Below are 24,000 nucleotides of genomic sequence, written 5' to 3' on the forward strand. Positions count from 1 at the left end.
GTGTGAGGCTCACTTTTCGTGGAATGGCTGTCATAACAATAGTACACACACTGCATTACCAATACCATAATAATTATTAAATAGTAGTACACATGAATTTGTTGAAGTTGGTGGTGAATATAACTGTCATTTAACATTTCATTGCAGTCACTAACTGTAGAACAAGAAAAGTAATGAACCAGTTTTCTTCAAATGTTAAGACCTCCTGGCCCCATTCTTCATTTATTTTGGAGGGAAATGTGAGACACTGTATGCAGTAGCCACCAGAAAGATCGCAGGAGGCGCACATTGGCACAGCGGTCAAGGACAGTAGTTGCCGCAAGTAAAGTCCCATCCACCAGAGGACACGCGAGAATTCAGCCACGCCGTCTGCTGGTGGAACAACAACTCAGTCAGCATGGGCTGTGCCCCAGTGAGTTCACATTGGGCATGCCTAGCGGACAGTTCCTGGTCTACACTAGGTGAAGTGCGACGGAAACGTGAATCGTGTTACTATACAATTGGCGACGAGTAGGGTCGTTCCTTCGCATGTGGTGTCATTCTGGTTTCGCAGCTTATCCACAGCATGGAGGATTTAGGGCGGGTTTTGGTTGAGCAGCAGACGGAGCTCATGGCAACCATGAAACAAGTGCTTCCGGCGTTGCTCTCCACGCAGTCTGCTCCAGTGCGTTCCCTCCTCCCTTTCCCCCGTATGACAAGACTGCGGAGGATAGGGACGCATATGGACATCGCCTTCAGCAGCATTTCCAGGCGTTTCATGTTGCCGATGTGGAGGTATATCATGCTCTTTTCTTGTCTCGGATATCTCCTTCACTGTATCAAGTTTTGCGGCAGCTAGCACCATTGCAGGAAACTTCGTCCTTGTCTTTTGACGCATTTTGTTCGTTGCTGTCTTCATATTATCGCCGCCGCACGCATGTTGTGGCGGCTAGGGTCGAGTTCTATCAATGCAAGAAACAGCCCCATCAGTCTTACCGGGCGTGGGCTGCTATCCTGCATGGTCTTAGCCCCCGCAAGTGTCATTTTGTCACAGAGCAGTCGCAAGAGTCGTATGCCCACATTATGGTGCGCGACGTCATTGTTCGTTTGGCCCCTGATATGGAGGACCGGCAACGGGCCCTGCAGTTGGAAGACCCTTCCCTGGAGGAAGTCCTGTCCATTGCTCAATCATATGAAGTCTCTCACGCAGATCAACAGTTGGAAGCGTGGTGCGACAGGAGGCGGTTCAGGGCGGCACGGCCGCGTCCACTGCGTCCGGGGTGGATGACATGCGAGTAATACAATCTGGCAATTACGGCCACTCCCGCACATCGCGTAAACAAAGTTCCAGCCACCGGCCCCTGTTACCGTCCTGTGCGTCGTGCTATATACATCATGATCGGTCAGAGTGCCTCCAGGGTTGGGCCGTTTGTCGCAAATGTAATAAAAAAGGACACATTGCTTAAGTTTGTCGCTCAGCCTCAAAAGAATCGGAGGAAACAGGTACAGAGGACATGGATGTTGACATTCAGGAAGTTTCATTGGGACAGGCTCCCGACGCATCGGCACACAAACTCTTTATCGAGGTCACGCCGATTACAACTGCAAGTAGATACGGGCGCGGCAGTTTCCTTGTTGAATACGCAAACTTACTCCAACCTTGGGTCGCCCCCATTGGCGCCAGTTTACCGGCGTCTACGCAGTTATGGTAAACAGTTCATTCCCCTACTGGGTCAATTCACAACCGACATTACTTACAAATCAGTCACTCGGCCTCTTACTTTTATTGTTGTCAGTGATGCGAGCTCCGCTAAACTTTTTGGGTTGGATGCCTTTCAAGCTTTCGGTTTTTCTATTGCAGACACCATACAGTTGGTCTCCGAATACGTTCCCTATCAATCATTGGAATCTTTGCTCGCCTATCCCTTGCCTTGTTCTGATGAATTGTTCTCCGCCGTGACGGGAAGCCAATATTTTTCAAAAATCGATCTTTCGGAGGCTTATCATCAGATACCAGTTGATGAGGACTCCAAATGGCTGATGGTCGTCAACACACCGTTTGGCCTTTACCAATACCAGCAGTTAGCCTTTGGAATATCCAGTGCCCCGGCGATATTTCAGCGTTATCTTGAGCACGTCACGTTGATAATCCTTCATTGTATTAATTACCTGGACGACATAATTGTCACAGGCCGCAGCATGAAGGAACACTTGCACAACCTTCGAACCCTCTTTCTCAAATTCAGCGTGGGCCTGCGTTGCAACCTGCATAAGTCGAACTTCTTCCAACCGTCCATTGAGTTTTTGGACTACACCATCTCTCGGCAGGGCATCCAGCCGCTAGGAAGTTTGGTCCAAGGTATCGTCAACCTTCTGCAGCCCACTTCGCTGAAGGAGTTACAAGCTTTTTTAGGCAAGAGTGCCTATTACTACCGGTTCATTCCCAAGGCTTCCACCATAGCCCGCCCCCTGTACCGCCTTCTGCGCAAGGGTGTTCCTTTTGATTGGTTGCCTGCATGCAAGCGAGCGTTCACCTCGTTGAAGGGCCTCCTCACGTCAGCGCCTTGTTTGGCTACTTTTGACCCCACTAAGACATTGGTCCTGGCTACAGATGCTTCACAGTATGGTGTGGGGGCGGTCCTGGCCCATCGCAACATGGATGGCTCCGAGCAGCCACTGGCATTTGCGTCTAAAACTCTTAGTCCCACGCAGGCTCATCACTCCCAGGTGGAAAAAGAGGCTTTGGCCATTGTCTACACTGTTACCAAATTTCACCCTTTCTTGTATGGGGCATGAAGTTTCAGTTAATCACTTACCATAAGCCATTAATATTGTTATTTGGCCCCGCCTCTCAGATTCCGGATAGGGCGGCCCACAGCCTGCAGCACTGGGCCTTGTTCCTCTCTAAGCACCATTATGACATTCATTTTCGCCCTACCGGAGAGCATGCCAATGCTAACGCTCTTTCTACATCTACATCTACATCCATACTCCGCAAGCCACCTGACGGTGTGTGGTGGAGGGTACCTTGAATACCTCTATCGGTTCTCCCTTCTATTCCAGTCTCGTATTGTTCGTGGAAAGAAGGATTGTCGGTATGCCTCTGTGTGGGCTCTAGTCTCTCTGAGTTTATCCTCACGGTCTCTTCGCGAGATATATGTGGGAGGGAGCAATATTCTGCATGACTCTTCGGTGAAGGTATGTTCTCGAAACTTCAACAAAAGCCCGTACCGAGCTACTGAGCGTCTCTCCTGCAGAGTTTTCCACTGGAGTTTATCTATCATCTCCGTAACGCTTTCGCGATTACTAAATGATCCTGTAACGAAGCACGCTGCTCTCCGTTGGATCTTCTCTATCTCTTCTATCAACCCCATCTGGTACGGATCCCACACTGCTGAGCAGTATTCAAGCAGTTGGCGAACAAGCGTACTGTAACCTACTTCCTTTGTTTTCGGATTGCATTTCCTTAGGATTCTTCCAATGAACCTCAGTCTGGCATCTGCTTTACCAAAGATCAACTTTATATGATTATTCCATTTTAAATCACTCCTAATGCGTACTCCCAGATAATTTATGGAATTAACTGCTCCCAGTTGCTGACCTGCTATATTGTAGCTAATTGATAAGGGATCTATCTTTCTATGTATTCGCAGCGCATTACACTTGTCTACATTGAGATTCAATTGCCATTCCCTGCACCATGCGTCAATTCGCTGCAGGTCCTCCTGCATTTCAGTACAATTTTCCCATCTTCCGGTGGGCCCAGATCCTAAGTTCGATCGGGAGGAGCTTATGTGTTTTCATTTGGATGTGGTGTCCCGCCAAGTGGTTGATGGCTTCCCGAACACTAGTTCTCGAGTCGCCAGAGAAACGGCAGCTGACCCGGTTCTGCGGCAAGTAGTTCGCCTCGTTCAGCAGGGGTGGTCGTCCCAACCTCCAGGTCGGGCCTCGGACCCTCTTCGTAATTATTTTGTTCTATGAGACCGCCTCTCAGTCTCGGAAGGAGTTCTCCTTCTGGCTACCGATGATACAGCTCCTTGCGTGGTTGTTCCTGCAAGTTTGCGAAGGGAGATCCTCACGTTATTACACGAGGGGCACTGTCACGTTATTACACGAGGGGCACTGGGGTGTTTCCCGTACTAAAACCTTGGCTCGCAGACATGTGTACTGGCCCCAAGTATTGACAGAGAAATTGAGCACTTGGTGGCCGCCTGTTCCCAGTGTGCAAGCCAACAGGCGTCTCTCAGGTCAGCGTTCTCTTCATGGCCGCCTGCAACCCATGCATGGGAACGTGTTCACATAGATTTTGCGGTCCCGTTTCTTAATGGCTTTTGGCTCATTGTCATTGATGCTTATTCCCGATTCCCATATGTGGTTCGCTGCTCCTCAACCACTTCAGAAGTTGCAATCCAGGCACTAGCAAAAATCTTTTCTGTGGAAGGTCTGCCAGTCACCCTGGTATTGGACAATGGACCTGTTTATTTCGCAGACCTTCCTGGATTTTTATAGGCGCTTCGGTATTCGACACATTTGCTCTCCCTCCTTTCATCCACAATCAAATGGGGAATCTGAGTGCATGGTGCGCACATTTAAGATGCAGATGAAAAAGTATGTGCACAAATTTCCTGTGGAGGAGGAGTTGACGTTTTTCCTGACGGCATACCGGACCACACCATGGGCGTCAACCTAGGACCCTGCTGCACCTCCTCCGGCCTGATCCTCGCCAGTCTTCGCAAAACGGGGTACCCGGCTTTCCACCGGGTATGTCAGTCTGGGCGCGTGGGTTTGGTCGCAATCCACATTGGATACTGGCGGTGGTCCTGCGCCGCAATGGCCGCCAGCTCTATACCTTGCAGGCGGGGGACCAGAAGGTACGTCATCACCAAACTGCTACGTCCACGTTTGGGCACTCACTCTCCAACCCCTTGGGCGCCGGCTTCCCCATTGCCAGCACCCATGTTGTTTTATCAGTGGACGCTACCGCCCCTCCCACCTGTGACTCCGCCACACTGCGATGGTTCTCAGCCTTGGCGGCCTCCAGTAGCTCCAGCACCGGCATTGCCATCATTAGAGATGCCCCGGCGAGAGCCGTCCCCCCTCACAGGCCTGGTTTCTCAGGAGGCTGGTTCACCTGTGGTCGTCCCTTCCCCATCGTCCCCGCCACTGGGTCTTGCCCCTCCCGAGGTGGACCGGGATCCGGAGTTCGACGGCTTGTCGCTCGTTCTGTCCTGGGCTCTGGTCATGTGGGTCACTTCCAACCGTATTCGAAGGTTCCGGCTCGAGGGTTGGCAGATCCCCCTGACTCCATCCTTCCAATGGACATGGAGGTCATTACTACTGCACGACGCTCCACCTTCCGACGCAGTGGATCACAGTGGCTTCACCCCCCGGAGGAGGAGGAGCGCAGTAGCCACCAGAAAGATCGCGAGAGGCACACTTTGGCATGCAAGTAAAGTCCTTTCCACCAGAGGATGCGAGAATTTGATCACACCCTCTGCTGGCGGAACAACAACTCAGGCAGCACCGGCGTAACAACTCAGGCAGCATGGGCCGTGCCCCAGTGAGTTCAGATCGGGCATGCCTAGCGGACAGTTCCCAGTCTACACTAGGTGAAGTGTTGACGGAAACGTGAAACGTGTTACTACAGTGTAGAAGGGTAGGTGTTCTTGGTCATGCATCCTTGCAAAGCAGGATGAAGAGGGTAGAGCTTAATTAGAGTAATTGCTCGTAAGAAGTGATGATGTCACCACACTACCTGCCTAACACACAGAGAATCCAAAATAACAATAAGAGGTTAATCAAACTGAGGGAATGGTGGGGCTTTCTTGAGTTCTTGCAGTTTCATCTGAATTTAGTTTCAGATAGTTTCACACTAATGGATCCTTTCAGCTATCAGAACATTCTCTGGGAGTTATTGAAGTTTACTTGCTACAATACTTTACTGCATTATGAAATACTCCATTTTTGATTTTACTGTGACTCATAAAGTGACACTTTTTGACTATGAGTCCATCTCTTGATGACTGATTGAATGATGTCTGAACTGCTCTGACAGTTGTGTAGCATGAATTCTGTGAAGTGTTGCAGCAGCTGCCAGGCAGTGCTGAATGCAGACATGCACCAACATCTTCACTGCTGCGGGGGGTACGTGATGCTAATAACTGAATGAACAATAAATTTGTCTTTCTATGATGAAAAGACACGCCTGATCATATTTGTCGAATGGCAATGAGAAAAACATGTAAGAGAGGTCAACATAGACATACATTGGGTGCTAAGGTTTACCACATTTAGCTCTTCAACTGTCTTATAAAAATGCCTATAGCCAAAGATAACAGAGGGATTTTCATCTCTATAAACTCTCAGGGATCAAGCAGATAACTACCTGGAAGCAACAATAATTTACATGCTGCGGGGGAGAACATGAGACAGAGAGAATTGGGGTGTAACCTGCTTCCAAAAATAACTAAAAATTTTTCACTTTTTCATTCTGTATCTTTTTCATTCTGTATCTAATGCAGTGCACATGTAATATACCATTTGTACAGGACAGTGTATAATTATTATCTAATTGAAATCTCAGTTAAGCTTATAGCTCAGTTGTTTATATTTATGTTCATGAGTATAATGAGGCAGTTGTTCTTACTGGAAGCCTGGGTAATTAAAAGTGACACCTAATGAATCCTATGGCGGTCATATCACAGGAAAAGCATTGTGAGCAAGTAAGTAGCAGAAGGAGTATTATTACCACTCTTTTGAAAGCTGGCACTCCCAACTTTTTGAGGACATATTTTGAATTAGCTGAAAGTAACTAACTTATCAAATAACCGACATTAAATGTCTGGACCCTCCAAATTTCGATCATCTGTTTTGCTTTACTGTCTGCAAAGTGTCAAACTCCGACTGTAAAATTTTAATGCTATATTTCTTTCTGAATCAGACAACATGTCTCATTAACTGATTTCAAGATGGAAACCATACTCATACATATGGAACTTGGGAAACCACTTACTAATAATATTCCATATAATTTTGTGAATTAGTAACGTGAAACATTTTTCATAGTAAAATCTTAAGAGTTTCTGCCAAATAGCAGAATTTAACCTAACAGCATTATGTATTTTCAGAATTTGCATCATGTTCTTACGCCAGTCTAGCTAACTATACCCCTAAGTCTGCAGTCAGCATCTGAGCAGTATACTGCTATTGTCTCTATGTCAGAACACTTTAGACTGGTACACAAATAACATCTATACATCAGTTTACTGTAAGGTTTGGGTTCAATGGAAGTATCCAGTTCCACCCATCTACTTTGACCTGTGACATAAGAGTGTTGTGGTGTGTGACGTCATTACGGCATGGAGTTTGACTTGGTTGTGTTTGTAGATGTCGTCTTGTTGTGTTTGATGGTGCCCTCTGGTGGTGGTGGTGGTGGTGGTGGTGGTGGTGGTGTGTGTGTGTGTGTGTGTGTGTGTGTGTGTGTGTGTGTGTGTGCGCCCATGCATGCGCACTGAGTGTAATGTGCTGTATTGGGTTAATTTGAGCCTTGGTGTTGGATGTATGAAGTCGTTGGCAGTGTTTGTAGTTCAGGACATAAGGTTTGGAAGCTTTTTCAGTGAGTTATCAAATACATATTTTTGTTTATGCATTTTTGTTATGTGTTGTTGGTTTGCTGTTTGTGGTGCAATAAGACATTTAATTTGTTGTGTGGGTCTGTTGTTAGTTATGGACATGACCATGAAATACAGGGTGAGCACAAAGTCTTGCCCTGATTATAACAATTTATTACAGAAAAACCGTTTGACATAATTATTTACATTTGATGTCGTTACATAGGTTAGTGTTACTACTTTTTAAGACCACTTACGTTAGTAAACCTCAACGTGTGCTCCCTTGGTAGCTCAGAGAATGTTGGGACAGTATTCCAGTTCCCACCAGGTGTTTCGTAACGTGTTCTGTCACAGTACCCACAGCAGCTTGTATTCTAGCCTTCAGTTTGTTGATGTCAGCAGCTGGTGTGACTAAGACTCTGTCCTTTATATACCCCCATAAAAAAAAATCAAGGGGTGTAATGTCAGGAGAGGGGAGTAATGTCTAGATCGGTGGATTGGAAGGAACAGTCCAACACCCTGGCCATCCCACATCTGAATATTACATACTTTGCCCTATTTCAGTTGCACATATCCTGTGGCTGACTGCTATGGGGACATTCCAGCTATGTCAATGAAATTACAAAAGTAATCAGGATAATGAACAAGTTGCAACTAAGGAACACTGCTGTCTCCTCTTTACCGTGCTCCAGATATTAATTGTAATTAATCTATACATATACATAAATTTCACCACTGAGAGACAATACACCCTCACAATTCCAGAGACAAACTGAATCTTGATATACTGAGACACAGACTCACAAAGACTGCAAACACTCACAAAATAGCATGTTTAAAACTTTCTAATAATCTTCCAATACCTGCTCAGACATTGCCCTATAATATTTTCAAAGTTAAGATTTGTGATTCGTTACTCAAATCCCCATTTTACAAGATAGCCAAATATTTGAAATAAACATAATTGGCATTAGTACTTAAGGATATTTCTAAAATATATGAAACTGAGTTGTAAAAACTTCACTGTAAAAATTATTCTTCATTGCATTTATAATATTCAAACCTATTCTGCTGTAAGGGATCAGTAGTGAAAAAATTGAAACTGAAGAAAGACAGGCAAGTTTTGGGAAACAGGGAGACTTAGAAAAGTCATCCAGAACCCCAGCCAGGGGAGAGAAACCAGACGGAATGAGAAGGAAAGCATTGTGCAAGAGTTAAGAAAAGCAGAAAGCTAAGTGCATTATATGCAGTTGAGGTGGTGGCGGCGGGTGGGTGGGATTCAGACAGGTCATAAATTACGAGATAGAGAAAACTAAAATTGAAGAAGGAATAATTACTGAGAATAAATGCTGAGGCCAAAGCAATTAATGTAAATTAAGGCCAGGTGGGTGGTGAGAACTAAGAACATGCTGCAATGCAAATTCCCACCCGAGCAGTTGTGAAAAGTTAGTGTCTGGGGGAAGAATCCAGATGGCACATGTGCTGAAACAGGTGCCGAGGTCAAGACTATCATGTTGTAGAGCCATGTTCTGCAACAGGATATTGTGTGATGCCAGCCTACACCCTCTGTCTATGTCCATTCATACTGACTGGTAACTTGGTGGTAGTTGTACTAGTGTAAAATGAAAAAAGTGTTTACATAACAGCTGGTACACAACATGTGTTGTTTCACAGGTGGCTCCTCGTTTGTCAGTGAATGCCTTTGTTCACAGTAGGGCCAATAAAAATAGAGTACAAGATAACCATTATGAATATTATGTCACCTCTCTGATTTAACAACTAAAGTACCTCCCCATCTAGAAAATATACATATGAACTTTAAAAATGGTTATGCAGCTTTGACACCATGTTTAGCCCACTGTATGTTTACAAAACTTTAGATATAGTAATGTGAGTGGATTTACAGCATTTCATGCTTACTGTCATAGTTAATGTTCAATAAATGCATTTAGAAAACTACATTCTTTGGGTTTGAATCATGCGTAACATGTGTCAGCAATCAACAAGATAGATTTGGGAAACCGCCAAAGCAACCTCAAATTGGTCAGTACATCTAACTTTTAACAGCCTTGAACTGAACCAAGGTGGTTCTCGTCTCAATAGTTTGGACTAATATTGTACCAGATGGACTGTTGAATTTGTAATTTTATGACTGCAAATTGCAAGATGTTGCACCCCAAAGACTTTGAGAAGGTCCTCATTTGTGGAGTGGAAATATTTTTGTCTTTGAAATTTCATAGTTTTCCCGTCTCTTCTAATGCAGAAAGTGGTGTTGTCTCTTTTTAACAGATGGTCACTGATGAAGTACAGCTGAAAACATCTACTTCCCGTTCAGGTTCTTATCCATATAAACACTAAGAATTTAGAATATGCTGTTTGATTGACTGATTTACTCTCATGCATGATTTATAATGATGTAACCAGGCATTGTGCTGTACTGGATTCACTGTATTGTATTTTACCCAAATCCAGTGACATTTTAAAGTGTTGAAGTTACTTTGTTAGGCTTGGTTATAATACTTGCATCACTGGCAATGAGAACTATTTCTGCTTCTTCAATATATGATGGAAGAACAGCAGCAGATCCAATATTGATTTCTGTGGTACACCAGTAGTCGTATTCTAAAGATACCATTTCATTTCACTGAAACTTCCTGGCAGATTAAAACTGTGTGCTGGACCAAGACTTGAATCTCTGTTCTGTCTGTTCTGATTAAGCATTAGGAAGACTGGGTACTTTATTGGTAAAAATTGGCAAATCTGATGATATCTGAGAACATCACTACACCACAGACTGAAAGCAAGCCACAATGAAGTGATTGGAGAGGCAAGCTGTCACCAGTAAAAGCCAGGCCATGGTCATCTGATGGTAAGTCCATGGCTGCAGTATTGTGGGAATGCAAAAACTTTCTGCTGGCCTGTTTCCTGCAGAGACATCAGACCTTTAACACAGCCTACAACTTGATGTTACTCACAATATTTAAGCTGCCTACCCCTTATAAAGGCACTTTATATAGATCAGAGGAGTGTTACATCTCCACTACAATGCCAGGCCTCATATTGCAACACTAAGCGAACAAAAATTTACCAATATGCACTGGACTGTCCCTGACTGTCCAGTTTACAGCCCAGAATTTCATTGAATGACTTCTGTAAGATGATTACTCAAAAAATCTCTTGGTGCAGAGCACTTCATCATCAATTTGTAGATGCAACTGTTTGCTTAAATTTGTTTTGGTTACTTTCTTCCCCTTCCCATGAAAGTAGCTTTAAAAAGTTAATTGGGGATTAGCAAAAATGCATTAATAAGATGGGTAATTACATGTAAAAACAATAAAGCAGTAAATTTGATTCTTTTTTAAAATAAAAATGTTATTACTAAAGGCTCATTTATTTTTGACCTAAACTCATACATTGTTTATAATTATGAAACTGAAGTGTTTGTTGGTTTTCAGGTGGAGACAATTGGTGATGCCTACATGGTTGTATCTGGTTTGCCTAAGAGGAATGGAGATGATCATGCAAAGGAAATTGGATTAATGGCTATTGCTATCCTAGATGCAGTGAAGTCTTTCACGATAAAGCATCGTCCAGACACACAGCTCAAAATTCGGATTGGTATACATTCAGGTGAAAATTGAACAACTGTCAGTGCAGTTGTACATGTGACATTCAAATTAGTAGATACTTAGGTACTCTGAAAAGCCCTGTATGCTGCATCATGAAGGGTATTTTATGCCACATAGTTATTCACTCTCTTTCCACATCCATTTGAGGCACTGAGAGCACAAGCGGACTAACCCACACTTTTTGTGAATTTGAGGTATTGACATGTTGTGATAACAGTATACGAGTATTATGCAATGCATGTTGATCTGTTTGTTTATCTGAAGGTTTGTCTAATGTAGCAACGTAAACATTGCTGTTGCACTCAACCGCCGATAGATACCGTTGAGAGCAGGAGTGGACTATGCGTCATAGTCCATTTGTGCTCTATGCTCTCCGTCCACTGCCATTGCGCGTGACGCCGGCGAACGAAAGACTTGTGTATTTAGTGTGGAACAACGTATTGGACCAGTGACCACGTGGACGTGTATTTCAGTTGATCAGCATGGCAGCCCCTGCGAAAAGCGTGGAGGAGCAATTGGAAGGTTAGTTTTTATTGTGTTCCATTCCTTTTTTGCGGATAACATTGTCGATTGTACACTAACGCGTTCATATGCAAACACGTCTAGATGTACCGTATCTCGAATGGTGACTTTGTTCAGAAAATGCAGGTTGTTTTCCATACGAAAACAGAATGACATACAAACAATACTTTATGTATTGCTATTTTGTGTAATCAAGTAACGATCACTTGTAATGTTATGTGTACAACAATGTTTTACCGCCCGCCGAGTTGTGTTGAGCAATTGCTTCGCCTGTGGATACCAATGCACACGTTGACCATTACTGTAGTGTAGTTAATATTACATTGAGGGATGGATATTGTTATTACAGAGATGTTTGCGTCCGATGGGGAAGTGCCGGGAGACGCGAGAGCGAGCACGGCTGCAGCAACAACTGTTCCAGAGGACGTGCCAGAGACGAACGACGATGCCGTGGTACGGAGCCGAGGAAAGAAGCGCCTTAGAAACGAAGATAAATGGCTTCGTAACGTTAGGAAAGAACGGAGAGCTCTAGGTCAAGAGTATGTAAACCGTAAGGGTAACCTTGTACCTCGAAAGGAATTGCGGAAAATCAGCGAGTGTACGTGCCGGTATGAGTGCCACAAACACATCAACGAAGAACAGCAGGAACAAGTGTTCAATGAGTTTTATAATTTAGGCAGCCACGATCTGCAGTCGGCTTTCCTGTTTACCATGATTAAAGTCGTTGATAAAGCACGGTCTTACGTAGGTCAGCAACATTCACGTAGGGAGAAGACGAGATTGTATTACTTGCTCAATTCAAATGGGTCTGAAACGAGGGTGTGCAAAAGATTCTTTCAGAATACTTTAGTCGTATCTGCTGGAAGAATCGATAGGGTACTCAAGAATAAAGGGGAAAAAGCCACCCCTCCTCGTGATGGTAGAGGTAAAGGTGAACCTGGTAATAAAACACCTCGCCACAAAGTTGATGTAGTAAAACGTTTCATAGAAAAATTCCCGGCGTATGAAAGCCATTATGCGTATCATAAAAATAACGGTAGAAAGTATTTAGGACCAGATTTAAATTTATCAGTCATGTATTCACTGTACTGTGCAGAGGAGCAAATGCCCGTTTCTCATTTTATTTTCCGCAAAATTTTTTACGAAAACTTCAATTTGTCATTTCATCCACCAGTGTCCGACTCTTGTCGAACATGTGATGCTTTGCAGGTAAAAATAACAGCTGCCGATAATGATAAGGAGAGGACGGAGTTAATTGCAGAACGTGAATTCCATCAGCAAAAAGCTGCGTATGCACGGGCAGGTTTACATAGTGATACATTGCTTAGCAAATCAGATGGTAACGTTACAGTGATAACATTTGATTTGATGAAAACTTTGCCTACACCGATCATCTCAACTGGAGTTTGCTATTACAAACGTCAGTTGTGGACATATTGCTTTGGCATCCACAATATGCACAATGATGATGTATACATGTTTCTGTGGCATGAATCCATTGCGTCGAGAGGGCCACAAGAAATTGGTTCTTGTTTGCTGTACTTCATACGCAATTTTGTCAGGACTGAAAAACTAATTATGTACTCTGATCAATGCGGAGGCCAGAATAGAAACATAAAGGTTGCTGTACTGTGCCAATACATTGTCAACAGCTCAGAGTTCTCTGTGAAGGAAATAGACCATAAATTTTTAGTTAGCGGACACTCGTACCTGCCCTGTGATCAGGATTTTGGCTTAGTTCAGAAACGAAAAAAGTATTTTCCTAATATTTACCGTCCTAAACACTGGAATGATGTGGTAGTGAGTGCCAGAAAAAGGAATCCATTCAAGGTAATTAATATGAATGCGGAATGTTTCTTTTCAACAAAACAACTCGAAAGAAACATCACGAATCGAAAAATGTCTTCTGGCAATTGTAAAGTACAATGGTTGAACATACAGTGGCTGCGGTATGAAGCAACCAACAGATTCAAAATATTGTATAAATACTCGAACCAAAACCAAGAGCCATTTCAGGAAATTGATGTGGCCAAACGAACATCCACATGCATCAGCAATCTCGAACTGCTTTATCCTAATGGAAATGTAATTACAGAGGCAAAAAAGAAGGATCTGCTAAGTTTGCTTCCGTATGTACCTCCACTTCATCATGATTTCTACAAAACTTTACAAACGTCATCAAATGCTGTAGAAACGTTGCCTGTGGATGATTTTGAAATGTAACACAATGCGTAACAATACAGAAACCAATGTAAAATGTTACATGTAATGTGTACAATGTATACTAGTAATGAATACTATTGTCACATGCATCAGCGTACTAACGGACCTGTCATTGAGAATGTTCAACTACTTGGAGCGAAAATGGACTAAGCCACAACAAAACTGCTAATATTCTACTATATAGTACTTTTGTAATTTATCTATGTCAAAATATTGTTCAATAAAACCACAGTTACATCATATGCATGTTACAAGGCTGCAATGTATCACAAACATACATTATTTTGTGGGCCCGTATTATGAGACCTGTTTCCTCCATATTGACTTCTCCGGGGTTAGTCCGCTTGTGCTCTCAGTGCCTCATTTATAGTAGCATGAGGAATAATGATCATAAGCATCTGTATAACTAGGTCATTTACCCAGTCATCATGAACTTCACATAAAATATATGAATTGTTTCAGAGTCGAATAATATAATATTTATTCAGCCTAAAGATTTCTATGAGTGGAGTGCTACCTTTCTATTACTATTAAAATTACACTGCTGGCTCTTAAAATTGCAATACCATAAAGGTGGCATGCAACAAACCTCAAACTGGAATGATATGTACTACATGCTTGAACATGTAAACGGTCAGTGTTTCAGCACAATCACAAAAACTATTTACAAACAAAACCATCTACAGTCTGTATATAAGTGATGTGTACATAGTTCTGCATAGTCAGCGTGTACACAACTTTCCCACTAGAGCGCGCCCCACTAAGCACAACAGCGCAGACGCAGCGCTCGTCCGTCTCCACACTACGAGATGGCGCTATCTTAGAGACGGACCAAATTCTGCTTCCGCCGATCCACGCATTAATATGTCACGGAGCTAATGAGATTGCTGCTAACGTAGAACTTTTTCTCCTCGCGGATCACACTCGCGCAGTGATACATGAATGCGCGAGGTATTATAACGAGTGTACAGACCTCCGATTAGTCAGTCTGCATTAGTCTGCATTTGTCTGTACCAGTCTATAGTCAAGTTTCAGTCTGCACCTAATAAGATTATCATATTCCTGTATATAGCCATGAAGAGAAATGTATAGACACTTTGTCAAGTATCAGAGATACGTGAGAATAAGATTAACATACCAAGACCAAAGGAACTTCAGATTGTCAATTGTAAACAGCATCCAGAGTCAAGTTACGTAATATCTATGATTTTTATTATTTTAATAAATGTGTGTGAAAATTAATCAAGTTCTGTTTAAAGTTGGTCACCGTCAATCTGCTACTCTAAGCATGCAAGTGGCATTTCTATTGTCTGACCTAACGGCAGAAGATAAACACGCCACGATAAGACCAAGAGACATATTGCTGACACTCACCTACTTCGTTAGAGTGACAAGTCAAATAATCTGATGGTGTGTGTACCGAAGGTCTTACAGTACGCACACCACAATAAGGAAATGTTACATAGTGGGTTTCTTGTTCACAAATGCATTTAAATTTTGGCTGTTTGTGAAAATGCCATTGCTATTTGTGTTGGTCGAAATCCCATAGCTAAAGCTAACATACAGTCAATCGGTTCAGGAGGCCCATACTCAATTCCACACAGGATGTCAATGGCCCTAAGCAGCTAGTGGACAGACGTATTCTTCACTATGCCACGGAAGATTGTACATTTCCATCATGTACCTTGTGTCACAAAATAGGATTGTTTGCACCAAAACACATACCCATGCAGAGTCCCACAGATTGTCAGCACGGTTGGTTGGTTGGATTGGAGAAGGGACCAAATTACGCTCTCATCAGTCCCTCCGACCTTGGAATAACTAAAACTGATAAAACCTGACACTATAAGAGGGAACTACAATGGCCATAAAATTATAAATGATTGGCAGAGAAGGAAGGAAAAAGGCAGAAGAAGAGGGAAGGGAAAGAAAGCGACCAATGACATGAGCATGAAGGAAGAAGCACAGGTAGACAAGATAGACACTAAAGATAAAACAGACCCCATAAGGAAAGGAGTGGGAAGGCGCAGGGAGGGGTTGAACCACCAAGCCCAGTCAAAGCCAGTCCAATCAGGATGAAGGGGGGGGAGAAAGACGGCCTGCCATCCCCTCCACCCACCAATAAGGTTGAAGGTCCCACCCTTAAATAAAGTGATAAAACCCCATCACGAAGAAACCGTAAAATGAGATCAGTCACTGGTAGTGTGTCAGGAAAGCTAAGAGTCCATCTCAGGGCAGTTAAGTTGGGACAGTCCAATAAGAGGTGAACCACAGTCAACATCGATCCACAATGACAGAGAGGAGGGTCCTTACAATGGAGGAGATAACTGTGAGTCAGCCAAGTATGGCTGATGCAGAGCCAACCTTATGAGAGGCCTGTAAGGAGAACCACCACATAGTTGTAGAATCCTTTATCGCCCCGAGCTTGTTCGGCGAAGGAAGAAAGTGTCATTCTGCACTCCAAAGTCCCAATACCTTATGACATAATGCTGAGCAAACGTCTATTTCTGGAATGCCAATAGCAAGGGATGGCCGGTTAGTAGACAATTTAGCCTGTCAATCGGCAACTTCATTGCCAGGGATCCCAACATGGCTTGGGGTCCAAATAAAAACCACTGAGCATCCACGTTGATCAAGGAGAGAAAGGGAGTCCTGGGTAGCTATGACCAATTGGTGGTGAGGGAAGCACTGGCCGACAGCTGGTAAACTGCTCAAGGAGTCACTACAGATAGTGAAAGACAGTCCTGAGCAGAAGCAGACATGGTCCAGTGCGCACAGGATGGCTACCAATTCTGCGGTAAAAACACAACAGCCATAGGTGTGAGCATAACCAGTGTGACCAGCAACCATGGAGCTATCAGTATAAATCACTTCTGAACCCTGGAATGAACTGTGGAGACAGTAGAATTGGTGGTGAAGGGCCTCTGGAGGGACAGAACCCTTTGAATTGATGGAGAGATCAAGACAGAGCTGTGGCCGAGAGGCGCACCATGGAGGGGTAAGAGGAGAAAAGAGGTAGTAAATGGTAAAGGGAAGTGATGGAGGTCAGAAAAGAGCGACTGAATGTGGGCAGCCATGGTAAGCCCACATTGTGGCTGCCACCGCATGAGGTTGATCTCCGTGTCTGGATAAAGGAGACCATAATTAGGGTCCTTTGGGGTGCAGTGAATGAGGAGCACAAAAGATATAGCTGTTGGCGCAAAACTTGCAGCAGTGGAATCCCCGCCTCTGCAAGAAGGCTAATCACTGGGCTAGTCCGGAAGGCACCAGTCGCAAGTCGTACCCCACAATGGTGGATGGGGTCTGTCGAGGGTGATGCGGAACCATAGACAGGACTCCCATAGTCAAACGAGACTGGACCAGCACTTTGTACAATTGCAGTAGAACAGAGCGGTCTGCACCCCAGGTGGTATTGCGCAGACATCTAAGAACATTGAGATGTAACCAGCACATCCTCTTCAGCTGGCGAACATGAGGCAGCCATGTCAACCAGGCATCAAAGACCAGACCCAAGAAGCAATGGTTGTCCACCACTTAGAGGGATTTGCCACCGAGAAACAGGTCGGGATGGGGCAGAAATGCATGGCACATGACTTGGCCACCGAAAAGTGAAAACCATGGGAGAGAGCCCAAGATTGCGCCCAGTGGATTGCTTCCTGTAGACAGTGTTCTGCAGCGCCCATAATGGAGGAAGCGACGTAGACACAAAAATCATCAGCATACAAAGAGGGCGACACCGTTGGCCCAGTAGCCATGACCAGTCCATTAATGGCTACGAGAAAGAGAGGGACGCTCAGCACAGAATCCTGTGGAACCCCATTTTCTTGCTGAAGGGAAGTGCTGTGGGAGGAACCAACTTGGACACGGAAAGAGTGACAAGAAAGGAAGTTACATATAGAAACAGGCAGAATGCCATGAAGGCCCCATTCGTGAAGGGTGGTGAGGATGTGGTGGTGCCAGGTGGTGTCATAGGCTTTATGCAGGTCATAGAAGACTGCAATGAGGTGCTGCTGATGGGCAAAAGCCGACCAGATAGCAGACTGCAGCTGGACCAAGTTATCCACCATAGGGCAGCCACAGCGAAAACAACCTTGAGTCAATGACAAAACGTCGCGGGATTCAAGGATCCAAAACAGCTGCCAACTCACCAGGTGTTCAAGGAGCTCACAGAGGTTGTTGGTAAGGCTGATTGGACGGTAGCTATCCACCTGGAGTGGGGGCTTCTCAGGCTTCAACACCGAAATAACAATGCTTTCAACACCAAAATAACAATGCTTTCCTGCCACTGAGTAGGAAATACCCCCTCACTCCACAGGTGGTTGAAAAGGGTCAGTAAACAATCCTAACGAATTCCCACTTGCTAAATGGGGCATTATAAGAATCCAAGCAGCGAGAAACGAAAGACAAAGGCAGTCATTCTGAGAGCTCTTTCAAGAGGAGGAACATGAGTGGATACTGAGGTGATGCAGAGGCTTGGGCAAACTGTTGAGCGGAATGCTCTGCTACAAAGTCTGGACGGGTAAGGACACCACCATACACAGAAATTCCTAAAATACTGGTGGGAAGATGATGGCCAAAAATTCGCCTGAGTTTCGCCCAGACTTGTGAAGAGGGGGTGTGTGGAAATATGGCAGCCAAATGTCTTTCCCAGAAAATCTGTTTCTGAAATTTTATTACGTAACAGGCCTGGGCGCAGAATCATTTAAAGACCAGAAAGAGAGCAGTAGAATGGTGCCGCATGAAGTGTTGCAGAGCACAGCGGCAGTCTTTTATGGCTGCAGCAATTTCGGAGTCCACCTAGGTACCATCTTCTGATGGGGGGAATCCGAGGAAGAAGGGATGGCTGAAGCAGCTGTGGAAAGAATGGCAGCAGTCAAAGTTTGTGTAGGCTCATTAATACTGCTGTGTGGTAGTACAGTGGGGATGGTAGCAGAGGAGGAGGCACCCCATTCAGTTTTAGAGAAAGCCCACCTGGGTGGGTGACGGAGCAAGATACACTGAAGGAAGGTCAAAACAATTTGGTAACGATTGCTGTCACATAAGTCATTGTGGACACCCCACTGATTGGAAGGAAGAAGGCCAAGACTGCAGATGGAGAGGTCAGTGGCAGAGAAAGTGCTGTGTGCCACACTAAAGTGTGTGGGAGCGCCAGTGTTTAGTCGACAGAGGTCAAGCCCTGCCAGAACAGCTTCAACTGTCCTTCCCAGGGCAGTAGTCATGTGACTACCCCAAAGAGGGTTGTGGGCATTAAAGTCCCCTAGAAGCAGCAAGGGAGAAGGGAGTTGTTGAAGAAGGGTGGTTAGGGCAAGGGATGTGGGTGGCCTGTCAGCCGGAAGGTAGAGATTACAGATTGTCATTGGAGTGGCCAGATGGACCCTGAGAGCGATTGCTTCCAGAGTGGTATGGAGGGAACCCATTTACTAACAATGTCCTTGCGGACCAAGGTGCAAACACCACCAGAAGCTGAAAGGGGCCAATTTGGTTCTGACAGAAAGTGTGGAACCCACGAAGGGTGGGTGAATAATAATTGACAAAATGGGTCTCCTGGAGAGAAATGCAAGCAGCAGAGTAGGAAGAAAGAAGGCGCTGCAACACCAGGAGGTGACACAAATATGCATTATCATTCCACTGAAGGATTATCAAGCTGGAGTCCAAATGGGAAGTGAAAGGGGCTGGAGCCGGCCATGCCGCCGAGTAGCCATCCGCCACTGATAAGGATTGGGTAAAGTCGATATAGGTGGAGACAGACACTGTTGGTTCATTGGCTGGAGGAGGGGAAGGTGGCACCTCAGGGGGTACCAGAGGGGCCTTTTCCTTGTTTTTGTGTTTCTGCTTCTTCTCTAGTGAAGGAAGAGAAGGGCAGACTGCAGCAAGATCAGGCACAGACTTACATCTGGCGATCTTGACGCCCACCAGCTGCGGATCACGCGGCCGATGTGGAGCCGCAGATCGCCTTTCAGGGGGGTGCTGGGAAGAGGAGTCCCGGGAGGGAGCTCCAGTACTGGCAGCTGCCGAAAAAGGGGAGCGTTTCTCCAGCGGAGGAGGGGGAGCAGCACCCGAAGGGGTGGGTACGGGTTACTGATGGGGAGGGGAAGGGGTGTGGAAGAAGGAAGGTGGGGAGGAAGTTGTTGGGCGAATGGGGCGGGGCTTGGAAGAAGAGAGGGTAGGAGAGGGAATGGACATAACTGAAGCAAAAGTAGAAGTTATAGGCACAGGATGGAGCCAGTCATACTTTCGACAAGCCTGTAGGTAAGTCGATCTAAGGATCAGTCTTTCTTTCACATACACCAGGCATGGCTGGAGAACGTGGAGTATGCTGCACATTACAATTTACGCACACTGGTGGGGGACCACAGGCACTCACCTGTGTCCAAACTGTAAGCATTAAAAGCATCTCATCGGTGGTGGAATGTAAGGTTTTACATCACAGTGATACACCAACACCTTGGCCTTCTCTGGGAGGGTATCCCCCTCGAAGGCCAGGATAAAGGCACCTGTATAGATGCGATTGTTTTTAGGGCCTCGTACACAGTGGATAAATCGAAATCCTCACCACTCGAGGTTTGCATGGAGCTCCTCGTCAGTTTTGAGAAGAAGATACTGGTGGAAAATGATGCCCTGTACCAAGTTCAAAGATTGGTGGGGTGCAACAGAGACTGGGATGTCACCGAGATGGTCACAAGCATGCAGGGCTTCAGTATTGGGCAGCAGAAAATGTCTTTATGAGCAAAGAACCAGACTGCATTTTACTCAAGGATTCGACTTCACCGTACTTATCTTCGGTCACCTCCATGGAAAACAAAGGCTTGGTCATGGGAAAACTTTCGCCATCTGTCCTGGCACAAACCAGGTACCTACGGAAAGGTTTCAACCCAAGCTGGCAAGCTTGACCCTCTTCCCAAGGGTTAGCCAAGGAGGGGAAGGCCAAAGGATCAGTAGGAGGAGTGTCATGCCTTGTATCACTCTTAGAGATGGCCACAGAATGGCCTGGATGTGTCGCTTTTGTCACTTCATGTGCAAGTTGTCTGCCCACCACAAATTGCCTCTGATGAGTGTGACATGACAGCTGTAGACATTAGATTTGTTTGAGCAGTTGCAGGAGGTCTCTCGTGCATGCGCATTCGAATCTCATACGGGTAGTACCTTCTCCTGCTTCTGGCTACGGATGTGTGGCTGGGTGCCACTATCTAGTATTGCCCTGGTTCGGAAATATCGTAGATCCGGGGCTGATGCACAGAGCAGTCTGAGTAGTGGTGGGGAGGTGGGTAGTCTCCACATGGTATATGTTTACGTTTAGTGATTTTGCTGTTTCCTCTTCATTTATTACTCCCACATCAAATGAATACAAAACAGATTTCTATGGCCGGGAGCTATCAAATGAATTAAAATACGTTCGCATAATTACAGAAGGCTAAAATATGTTATTATTTGCAGGTTTTACATCCACCTTTCTGAGAGTCAACATGAGATAATAGAGTACTGGTACTCAAGAAAATTTACATCCGAATCTGGACATACGAATGTGCACTTTAAGCCCAATTATGCATTTTAATATGGTTCGCGAAAGTGTCCTCTGATGTCTTGCTTCTTTTGTGACACAGTGCAAGATCTTTTAATGTTTTACACATACGAACATACGGGCTTCCTGTGTCGTCGTAGCTGCGCAAGGGGTGGTGGCGCCTGTTATCTGGCACTCTGTGGCAACTGCTGAAATGAATCAGCTTCTAACAGGTCACGGAAAAACATTGCGGATGGTGGTTTCAAAAGCATTACTTTCAAAGTAAATTTCCTTTTACACAAGATGAACTATATATGAGAATGTATGAAGAATTTCTTAAATCAAAGAGCACTTGACCCTCAATTATAAATCAACTCTTTGAGGATGACCATCTAGAAGAATTTCGAGTCCAGAAGATCAGACATTTACGTTGTTATTAAAAATTTTACTGGCAAATTTATGTGATATATCTTAAAGTGTAACACGCACAAAAAAGATCAACATTATATGTGGAAGCTTAGCTTCTCCTGCAGCTTATTAATCTTTGAGAGTACGATTATATGTGAAACCTCAGTTTTTCTCGTAGCAACACTATGTATATTAATCTAAACCATAAACTTTTCTTATTTGTACGTTCACGCTATTTAAGAGTGATATTGCTATTGGCTGACTACATCATGTGTCCTATGTTGTCATCAGCTGGTGAGATCACATGACATGAGCTATGACTGGCTTACAAAAGTGCGTTGCAATCTAGATTTCAATGCCTTAGAAAGTAACTTATGGTGTTTGGTGGAATTCGAATTAATATCTTCGTAACACGAAAATATGCGGCGTACATGTTGCTGCTGCACATCAAAGATCTTTCCAGAACGGTACCCCCCCCCCCCCCTCTCTCTCTCTCTCTCTCTCCATCCCTTCTTTTTCTTATTTTATGCAAATCTATTCATCTTTCCATATGATTATACATATCCATACCCATCATAATCTGTTTTACACATTCTGATCTTTATCTACCACTACACTTTTTTGGCTCTCCTACTTCCAGTGATAAGTTAACTTGGGATTACTGGGCATATTGTCACTAACTTATTACTCAGATGAAGATTTTCAATTAACTTATTTTCCTCTAATGCTTTTTTCAATACATGTCAGTTTTATATATAATTTTTTCGTGTACTATTTATCGTTCTTTTGTAGTACCACATTTCAGATGCTTCCAGTCTTCTCAAATGTTCCCTTAGTTCACTTCCATACACTGTTGTACACAAGACATGTATTTCATTATCATCATCTGCAATTCCTTGATACCAGATGAGTTGTTTCACTGAAAGTATTTTGCATATGGCACTTGTGTCTCTAATGTGTCCAACAATTCTACTTTCTTGAGCAGCGGTTTTTTTTTTCACAAATTCTATTGCCAGTTGCTGGCATGTTTGACAGTAAGATCATTAGTGCCCTTCTAAAATCGTTTGGAGCACCTCACTTAAGGAGCACATTGTAGCATCAAAATATGACACAGTAGAAAAGGAGTTGAAGTCATTTACAAATACAGAAGTATTTCAAACTAAAAACATCCAAAAATAATTAAAAATCCTGTCTTTAATATATAGATAGTTACAAGCATTTTGGAAAAACATGATTTTAACCTTCCTAATAGATTAAGGATTAATTTTGTTCTCTCACATAAACTGAGAAGTTGTTGGACACTGCCAGTGTCATCACTTTTCATGGAGATAACAACACTAGCGACATCACTTGATGCCTGTTAGCATATCAACCAGAATCAGTCCAAATATGCCAACTGTTAACTGATGGTTATTCGTTATCCAGGAGGAAGTCTTAGGTGAAAAGGTAATTTCATGTATGATAATGAACTAGAATACTTCGTTCCACCTGAATGACTGAATGGTGCTATGCCATGATCAAGTGGTTCATTTATTAATGAGAGATTATTCATCCTTATTTTCTGCCACTATCTCTCACAGCTCTCCATAACTGTAGTAGTAGCAGTGTTGACATGCATAGTTCACCCTGAATTTACAAGACATATGGTTTTCAGGCAACACAAAGCTTTCAATGGCTTGCAAGCTGGTGTTGAGGGAAAGTGGTTGTGAGTGGTATTCATCATTGATGAATATGACCACACAAATTTCAGTCATTTCCTCAGTAATGCCATCCTTTCTGTGTTAGATTATCATCTCTGTGCGCAGGAACAACAATTTCTTTAAACTTAGTATCTTGGAGACCAAACCTTGTTTGTGTCAAGAGCCTCTGTTCTTCCACATGAACTTGGAATCCATTTACATTCCACTGTAATACAGGTGACATTTTGGCAATGAGACTTTTTCTTGTACTTCTCTTCTACTGCTTGCCATTCAACAAATTTAATCCTAAAAAAAGCTTTATGTGTGCACCTACAGAAGTGCTATCATCTCTTTTTCAGTATCATAAGGAAAACATTATTTTGTGACATTTTGTTCATTGTAGCTTTACAACCAGTTTTTTATGAAAGATTATACTTCCAGTACCTTTGTTA

At 44.0% G+C, this 24,000-nt stretch overlaps 1 protein-coding gene across 1 annotated transcript in view; it reads left to right on the forward strand.

Moving 5' to 3' along the window:
* LOC126260277 (atrial natriuretic peptide receptor 1-like) overlaps positions 1–24,000 on the forward strand; it is a 350,450-nt gene that overhangs the window by 269,936 nt on the left and 56,514 nt on the right. Inside the window, exon 9 of the mRNA XM_049957603.1 lies at positions 11,045–11,219. Coding sequence (XP_049813560.1) covers positions 11,045–11,219 — 175 coding nt within the window. The remainder of the gene's footprint in view (positions 1–11,044; positions 11,220–24,000) is intronic.

The sequence above is a fragment of the Schistocerca nitens genome, chromosome 5 (assembly GCF_023898315.1).
Source record: "Schistocerca nitens isolate TAMUIC-IGC-003100 chromosome 5, iqSchNite1.1, whole genome shotgun sequence".
NCBI lineage: Eukaryota > Metazoa > Arthropoda > Insecta > Orthoptera > Acrididae > Schistocerca > Schistocerca nitens.